At 43.3% G+C, this 9,611-nt stretch overlaps 1 protein-coding gene across 1 annotated transcript; it reads right to left on the reverse strand.

The window, feature by feature from the left end:
- Nucleotides 1-8,765: 8,765 nt before the first annotated feature.
- LOC115770412 lies at nt 8,766-9,233 on the reverse strand. Its single transcript, XM_030715673.1, is given in 1 exon segment — nt 8,766-9,233. A coding segment is annotated over 1 exon segment (336 nt). The 5' UTR covers nt 9,135-9,233; the 3' UTR covers nt 8,766-8,798.
- Nucleotides 9,234-9,611: the final 378 nt, after the last annotated feature.

Consider the following 9,611-nt stretch of genomic DNA (forward strand, 5'->3'; position numbering starts at 1 on the left):
ATTATTGGATGACAGTCTTAAATTTATCATCTGCGAAATAATCAAGAATAGTCTTATCAACTTATTTAAGCTGTTAATTAACTGCGATGAGAGTATCAGGCAGTCGTCTGCAACGGAGCTCAACTTTCTCACCTATTTTTTTCTGAACTAGCAGAGCTCAAAGTGAAAGCAATGCCAGCAGCGTCCAAACTTTACTTTGAGCTGAACATTTGAAAACAGTGGCAATAAAAAGCATAGAAAAATATAGAAAAATTTGTACTTTTGGCACTTGGCAGGCGACAGGACATGGCAAACGTTGCAGAAAATCTTGTCTAGCTCTGGCTATAGGGCTGCCTTTGTATGTTTCAATTAACTGAAATGGTAAACGACAATAGTAAACATTATCAGCTTTGAGCTGCGTGGCCCATGCTGGGCCCACATGTGGCGGGGAGGCGTGGCCGCAGCATCTGGAAAACCGACAAACAACAAGAGAATTGCAGCAGAGCAAATCGTTTTGTGGCGGCCAAAAACAAAAAACAGAAAGCATCGTTGACGAGCAAGCGTCAAGAAAATGCATTTCAATAAGCCAAGAAAATGGACTAAGCAACAAAGCGCGACAGATGCTCAATGGACGCGAGCCAGAAAGAGAGAGGGAGAGAAAGTGAGAGAGAGTGAGAGAGAGAGTACTTAGAGAGAGTGAGTGGAAACAGGAGAGCGTGCGTGCTGCCGTGCTGTCGTAAATGAAAAAAGCAAACAAACGTAAAATTTTATTTGTGCGCAATTTTCTATAAATTTTCATCGATTGCCATTGGGATATTGGCGACATTTGCGTTTGGCATTTTACTGCTTACTGCGTCCTTCGCAAGCGCACACATACACACAGGCACCCACACACAAGCACCCACTCACACCTCTCAGAGGTTGCTTCTTTGGCGCTGGTTAACGCAGCTCTTGAGGTGTTGATTTTCCCACCATAACTTTAACTGCACTTGTTGTTTGTTTGTTGTTGTTGTTGTTGTTGTTGTTCTCGCTCGAAATTGAAAAACCCTTGCACACTCGTGTATGTGTGTGGGTGTGTGTTGTAGATTTCCAATCAGCTACCAATACCGACAAAATATGAAGTTTCTATAGCAGCAAAACGAGTGCAAATAAATTATGTTCCCTCGCCTAGCGGAAACGTAAAACCTGTAAGCAGCAGCAACAGCAGCAGCAGCAGCAGCCACAACAGCAACATGGACATTGGCACCGAATTAATGTCTCAGCAAGCCACAAAATGGCCAACGTGGCGGAATTTATGGCAGCTGGAGACAACTCTAAAGTGGCCAACACTGCGGTGTGACAATAAAATGGCGTCAAATTGCCATAAAAATGAATCCTCAAGAAGGAAACCCAAATCGTTGGCAAGCCACAAACAGCGAAACGCTGCCCATATAAAAGTCAAATAATAAATAAGCACATAAACAATGGAAAAGTGGGAATGTGTAGGACAAAGCAGCCAGCAAGTAAAAAAAGGGTTACTCACTGGCGATCGGCTCATAAATTTGCCAAAAACGCACACATTTTCAGGACTGCAGTTCATAAGCAGCTTAAAGCAATGGGCCAATGCGGCTTTAATATAGAAGGAGATTGCCAAAGAATGTCTTTTACTTTAATAAAGACAAGGTATAGATACATAATTTACTATTAATACGTATACGCATCTTTGGCTGCCTGTCTACTTCAATATACTAGCTTGACACAAAAAGCTTTTCAGTAATGAAATATTAACAAGTAAGAGATTCTAGTCGGGAGCTCCCGACTTGGGGGATACCCTGAACCCTCTTCTTCCAACATCAACTGCATATATATATTCTATTTTAGAAGCTATATGTCAAGTTTGGGGACTCTAGCTCTTATTATTTACCAAAATTGCCCAAAAAACAGGATATCGATATCGATTTTTATCGATTGCTTGGAAACGGAGTAAGTTATCGATTATCGGAAACAAACTCGATCTGCGCGGGAACTAGGAGCATCTACATCTCAAGTCTAGCTCATATAGGTTCTGAGATCCTTGCGTTCATACATACGGACGGACGGACGGATGACTCGGCTATTGGTGCTGATCAAGAATATATATACTTTATGGGGTCGGAAATGCTTCCTTCTGCCTGTTACATACATTTGGATTTTGCACGAATACAATATACCCTTATACCCATTTTTAATGGGTTCAGGGTATAAAAATAGCTTCCATTCAGCAGAATAAAGAAATGAAACAAATAAGTCTCAAATATCAAAAAAATGTCACTTATTTCCTTTTGAGTCGAAATGCCTTTTGTCTCATAAAAACTGACACGTTTGTGTTTTTGTTCCTGGCCGAATTCTTGTCTCTACTAGCTACCATGCATGGTCCAACTTAAGTGTATTGCCTATAGGTTTACTTTGCCTAAATCTTAACTTACTCAATGTGGACTGTTCTTTCTTGTTAGTTATGACTTACTGCAACTGCCGAAGTGTTCAAAAATTGAAGGCTACGGCCAGCTGCCACAGCTGCTTAGACTGCATTCTGACATTCCTGGCTGCCAGATTCCGAGCCGACCTTCCATGTACTCTATTCATTTGCAAAATGTCACACAAGGCGCATTAAATTTAATTAGCTGACAAAAATTTCTTACACGAAATCGGAATCTGGGGCTGAATTTGAATCTTGAGCTGGTGTTGGTTTTTCAGGTGGGCCTGGCACTGTGGCTGTGGTCTGGCATTTGCATCAAAGCGAAAAGTAAAGCAAGCACGAAAATCATTCGAGTTGACATTTTTAATGGAAGAAGAACACGATGAGGAAGAGGAAGTGGAAGAGGAAGAAGTCTGCGCCATTTTACAAAAGTCTGGACGGGGCCTGTCGAGCTGAGTGCATGCATTTTCATGACTTATGCAAGTTTTGACGACAGGTGCACGTGTCTGTGTTTGCAACTGGTATGTGTGACTGTGCGTGTCTGTGTGTGCGTTTGTGTGTTCGTGTTAAATCAACTGTCACTTCCTGTCGACAAACTTTGTCCTGCTAGGCAGCAAATCGAGCTGTCGCCTAAGAGCCACTTCGAGTTATGATAGCTGCATGCGTTTCAACAATTTACTTAACTGTTAACTACTCTAAAAAATATGAAGAGAAACTGAAAATCGCTTAAGTCAACTCCGAGTAGAAGATAACGAGCTGAAAGCCCGCTTCAAATAATAATAAGCAGATAAAACAAAGTATTAAAAGCGGACTCCGCCCACGGGCAGAAAATAAACTAATTTTCTTTGCATTTTAAAAAAAAACCAAATCCTAGCAAATCCGTTCGTCCTTATACTTGTTCCAATGTATATTGATTGCATTTTAAACTGTCGCCTGATTATTTGTTATATTTTTTTCTGCGCGTCCAACTGTTGTTAATTAAATATTTTGATTAACACAAAATTGAGCTGATGGCTCTGCCGCGGACTATCATTTATGGCATGAAATTAACGCCATTAAAAATCACTGAATACTAATTAACTGCAGCTACAGCATTTTTCTCATTTTTCTCGTTTTTTCCTCTGCTCCCATTAAAATTGATTAAACAAAAGTATGCCCACGCGTTCATACATACCGACAGACGGACGGACAGATAGGCGGACAGAAAGACGGAGAGATAAGCGGATATGGCAAGATTGACTCGACTTCATTGACCAAGAATATTTATACTTTATGGTGTCGAAGATGCTGGCCAGTTACATGCATTTGCACAAACCCAATAGACTCTTTTTACCAAATTTTCAATGCATAATGAACATGCGCAAAGAAATGTAAGAGGCAAGGGCCAGTATTCCGGAACCAAATAGAAAATATCTAACTGATCAGCAGCATGCTCTTCGGAAACAATTTGATCTTAGAATAATAATAATAATAATGAAAATAATAATAAATACAACAGAATAGATTAGGTATGTTTCGATTTCGATGTTTCGAAAAGGGGCTGAAGGTAGGGGTGTGCATGTATTTAGAGAAGTACGAATATATGCTAGGGTATGTACAGGGTATATGCTGGCCGGGATCGGCTGAATAACTCCTTACTTGTTGTACTTCCTTCTGACTTTTTGTTGGCTGTCGGTCAATGCAACAACGGACGGTGAGAATCAAAAGGCCGATTGGAAAGAAATTTGCTTTGTGGCAATGTTTAGTCTTTGACACGCGAAGAAATGGAGAAACGGGAAAATTTCACATCCGCAGCTACCATTTCCGCAGCCAGTGAAAGGGGGGATGGGTTGGGGCGGCGGGCAAGAACAACACTGATAATGTCTGTGGAGGCATTGACAACTGCAACAGCTTCGTGTATTCTCACCGTTATTTGAATTAACTGACAGCGGAAACAGGTCGCGACGAGTTCAATGTTGTTCCGTGTATTCTGTGTGCTCTGCAATTCCCCAGGCCTCCCCCCGCCGCGCGACGCGCGCGCTTGTTTACAAAATAGGCGAAAGCTGTGCCAATAAGCCTCAACGTCGCCTGCACTTAATTTATTTGCAACAAAATGTGAAGAAACCGAAACTTTTACGCAAGTGCAACTTTGCTTTACGTGTTTTTCCCATCCTCATCCGCATCACTTGGCTTGTTTTCAGCACATTCAACCTGAGGACAGGCAACTCGCTTTTTGGCGACCGCAAAAACGCAAGGGACGGCAGCAAGTCTATCGAATTGCAAGGATGTGGAAAATTCAAGATGGGACATGCCTGCAACTGGGCAACTGAAATCGATGCCCGACCGAATGATTTTTTATGTAACAGCTGTGAAATTAAAGCATTTACATATCTGCGGCTGCATCTCAGCGAGGAGCGACACAGAATAAACAGATCCACAGCCCACAGCACTGAGGCGGCTTCAAGCAAACAGAATTGTACAAACAAAGGTGTCCCGCCCCTCCTTCCCCCTGGCACATGAGTTTGAAGCTAGATACAAAAGTGAGGGGTCTGGGCCTTAAAGTATGAAGGTTTCTGATTTGTTTCACGGCCTCCAGGCCAAACGTTGTGTGTCTTCAATGTTATTTTAACAAAATCATTATCTTATAGACCATTTTGTATTGTGTTGTGGCCCGTGAGCTTACCTCGATTACTTTTCCTTCTTGGTGTCATTTGCCAGCTGGCAATTCAGACACGTCTCGCCTTGATATGTAATCAAATAAAATATGTCACAAGCACACAGAGCGCTCATTTATAAATATTATTTGCTGTGCAGGCGTAACAAGTGTAAGGAGCGCATTTTCTGCTCTAATTTTGCATATAAATTACAAGCAACAAATAATCAAATGCAAATATGTTCTTAAGATTCAATTTTTGTGCAATCAACACACTTAAACGCATCATCACCAAATGCCATCAAGAGCAAACGGCAAGCTGGCGGCTGGAGAGAGAGTGGGAGAAAGAGAGAGAGAGGGACAGGGAGAGTGGGCGGTTGTGGGAGACTTGCGTTGAGTGTAGCTGCTGACAGAACATAAGGCTTCACAGTGTGTGTGTGTGTGTGTGTGTGTGTGTGTGTGTGTCTGCCTGTCTGCCAGCTGTGTGTGTGTGTTTGTGGGTGTCTGTGTTTGTGTGCGCCTTCCTGGATGCTCTTCAACTTTACGCGTTGTTTGGCAGCAGCTCAACGTGCCATCAAGGAGACACTGTCCTTCACACTTGTCGCCAGCGCCCCACTTTCCCGCATGCAATCAAATTTAAAATCCTGCCTGCACTGAGCAGGCTAGCCATGCAGCTAATAGTTGCCATGACTTTTGCTTTAAGCTAATATCAGCTTAAGTGTCAGCGATGTTGGTTGAATACGTTGCGATTAATCCTGAGAGCAGCTCGGAGCCTGATTGGAGCGAAGGCAGCAAACAGAGCTTAGACTCAATGCAAGCATATTTGCAACTATCCAAGCTGTTTGCCTATTCGTTTAATTTGCACTTTCAGCTCGTGTCATTTAGTTGACTGCTTAGCAAAATTAGCACTCGGAATGGTCCCGAGTGAATTGAATAGCTGATTTATGAGCGCACTTAATGTGTAAATATGTAACCAGGACGCCCAGTGGAGCCTGTCCATTCGTCTAGCCAAGCAGCTTGTTTGTTTATGCAGCACACATAGGACAACACAGATAAGAAGAGGTGGCCAAATGTAGGCGAAGAGGGAGGGGGGAAGGGGAAGCGGAAAGGAAAAGCGGCTGCTTTCCCAACTGGATTGACCAACATTTGCTTAAGCAGGCGTGTGAAAATTGACCATTAGCAATGCAATATATTCTCAATCTCAGTATGATATAACTTGTTGGCTGCGCATGTGTAAGTGTGTGCGTGTGCGTGTGAATGCGTGTGTGTAAGTCTGATAATTGGTGTAAATGCCGCAAAGCGTTGGCCATGCCAAAGCGACAGAAATAGGCTCACGCATGCCCTCTCGCTCGCACACACACACATGCACACGTCCTTGCTTGTAATATCCAGCTGCATAACTTATGGTAGAGGGAGCCATTAATTTGAGTCTGTAGACATTCAGGCGTGCAGCTAGGTGCGTCTGTGTTTCTTTGTGTCTATGTGTGTGCGTGTGTGTGTGTGTGTGGCTGGTTTGCAAGAAACGTTGCATAGCCACAGGCGCACGTGCATGACCAATGAATGCGGCCAGCTCCTCTGCCTCTCACACCTGGCAAGTTGCAGAGCCTACACACTCACACACACACACACATAAGCAAGCGGTACATATTTTATTTTAATTTGCTTGACAATAACCCAAACGAAAGCAAAAGTTGTGCTTATTTTTATTTTTACTTTTTCGACTCGCAGCGGCCCTGTCGCATGTTCATCGTCATTACGACTGCTTCATTTGCCTTATTGAATCTGGCACACGTTTCCCAATAGTTGAGGCGCTGAGGAAATCACAATGCCAGCGCAAAACAATATGCAAACAATTTTTACCACTACATGACTGAAATACACAAAATGCCAAAAGGAGACGCTGCCAAACAGACGTATTTATGGTCACGTGCGTGCTATGCGTGTGTCGGTGTGTGTGTGTGTAATATATAGTCATATATACATTTGTATATAAGTAGTTCACAACTGACCAGACACGAAATCGTTTGGGCGTACAAAAATTGCTTGCAAAATGACAAGGGCCAACAACTTCACAGGCTGCCCCTCGCCTGCCCGTCGACCCGACTTTATATCTATTTATATTGATATCATATATATAATTCTTTTCCTCTGCCACGCCCCAATTCATTCATATTTTTTCTAGCTAAGAAATTATTATTTAACCCAACTTATGGCGCCAAATTTTAACTGTGGTGAAGAGCATAGCTGACAAGGCTTGGAGCCCTTGGCACACAGTTCGTAACTGCTTTGCATGTTAATTAGCTGTAAGTTTGCACAGCTTGCCAATTTTTTATTGGCCATATCTTAGCTTGATCCACATTTTACTCTTTTTATTTTTGACGCACAAAAACTTGTCTGTCATGGTGCAAGTATTCGAAAGGTACTGAAGGCCTGGCCTACGTGTAAACGTTAACTCATACCTACCCCCCTCCCACCCCTCCTCCGCCACACACACACCACATTCCATGCGGGATCACCGCAGAGTAATACTTCGCCTTGCCTTTCTTATGGAGTCTCCATTCTATGCCGCTCACTTTCGGTTCTTCCCAAATTTCTCTGGATGCCTATGATGAGCTGGCTGAGATCTCTACAGTTATCCTGTCCTCCCAACATATATGTCTCCAGGCTGTCAGGTGGAGGCACAAATCCAACAACGTCTCTGTACCTCATGAAGATACTTTCTGAAGCCATTTCCCCTGTCAGTTACCGAGTTCTTTGCTCAAGATTGGCAATTACTTTGTGTGTCTATCTCCATCGTGTTCCATCTCTCCGCCTGCCTTTGATTCTGCTCTCTCCGATCTGATCGGATGATGTGCCATATGTCATCGCTATTCGGCCTACTGTAATTGCTCAGGGGCAGAATCGATCTGGCCATTGGCAGGTTAATGGCAGTCGGAGTCTCTGCACCTATTAGAGGCACCTCTCCGAGCAATTACATTGCCGTGTCATTTTAGTCGCCTTCTACGACAAGCAATGACGAGCTGTGGTAGTATTCTGTATGCCGCTTACCACACGGCTGACGGTTAGTCTCCATTGATTGATGGTCTCCAGGGTAGGGCCAAGGACACGGCGACGGCCAATCTTGAGTTGACAAGGTAATTATATTATATTTTGTACATTTTCTAAACGCTTGTTTAAAGTACCACCGCGTAAAAGGAACATCCTTTGGGCAGGTACTTCTTATGCCTATTCGCTAAGTATAACAGTCAATGAGGAGCAAAGGCATTTCCTGTGGAGCACATCCGCTGCGTGCTAAAAACTCTGCTATGAATTCTTTCGTTATTCTTGTAACAGTGTGGAGTAGATTCAACGAACTGTACGCGTTCAATTTTAGTTAAGTTTGGAGTCATTTCGCTTACTTTAGAACACTGTTATAACTTACGTTAAGTATGGAGTGGGAAAAAAAAATAATAGAGTGGCGAGTGACTTTGCTAAGGCAGGCCATGTCACAACTTTCGTTAACTTAAAAGCACCCAAGACTCACACCAAATGATGGGCTGCCAGATTATTTAAATGAAATGCCCCAAAGATCAGAACCTTATAATTCTGTTAACAACATGGTGCCTGTTAGAGTTAGCAGCTCTGTTAAAAATACCGTTCAAATATTTAACAAATTTATACTTAATTATTTATTGAATACAATTATGGAAATGTACCTTCATCATTGTCCATTCATTCATTTCAAAGTCAAATAACCTTCTTAGTAGCAATTTGTTAGCCGAGCGCATTACTTGATTGGACAAAGTAGCTGAAGCTGTTGCTCCTGTAACGACCTCGCCCGTAACGTGATCCTCTCAAGAACTTTGCCTTCTGTTTGCCGTCCCTGGGACACCTCTGACTCGCCTGCAGCTTTGTTAGCTCCTCCATTATATCCGTCAACATTCACTGAGCAATCTTCGCCTTGCTTATGAGTTTCTCCACGCCCGATTTGCCCATATCCTCCACATCCACCAGTGCTGGGCGTGGCTGTAAGCCACTGCAGCCCCTACAAGCCTCGGGCGGCCCCTTCGACTGCGCCGGCCCACGCGGCGTGTTATCAGCATGCGACATTTTAGCACTGGCTTTTACACGTTTACACACGTCACTGATAAGAATTGAACTTACGCTGTCGCTGCGGCTGCTTCTGCTCGTGCTTGTGCTGCTGCTGCTGCTGCTGTTGCTGCTGCTCCACTTGATACCCAGCACATACTGATGGCGTGGGCGTCGCAGCGCCGAGGCTTAAATAGCCAGCGCGTAAACGTTTGCACAGTGTCGTCGTTCCCAGTCCCCGCCTTGCCCCACTCCCCGCATTTAATCTTGTGTTTGCCAGGCAAACATTTCCAGCGCAGAGCAGCCGCGGGCGTTGACTAAGTGCGTTAAAGAAATAAACGTTTTAGCTTAAGACTCCAAAAAGTAGAAAAGTACTCAAAATGTTCTGAGCAAGATTTTGGCAAAATTATGATTTTTTGTATGATTTTTATTGGTTTCGTTTTCGTTTGTTTTGCTTTGCTTCTTTTACGTTAATAGTTTTTAATTTGTAGTTTTTGT

The sequence above is a fragment of the Drosophila novamexicana genome, unplaced genomic scaffold (assembly GCF_003285875.2).
Source record: "Drosophila novamexicana strain 15010-1031.04,08,12 unplaced genomic scaffold, DnovRS2.1 tig00004555-arrow-pilon, whole genome shotgun sequence".
Lineage (NCBI taxonomy): Eukaryota > Metazoa > Arthropoda > Insecta > Diptera > Drosophilidae > Drosophila > Drosophila novamexicana.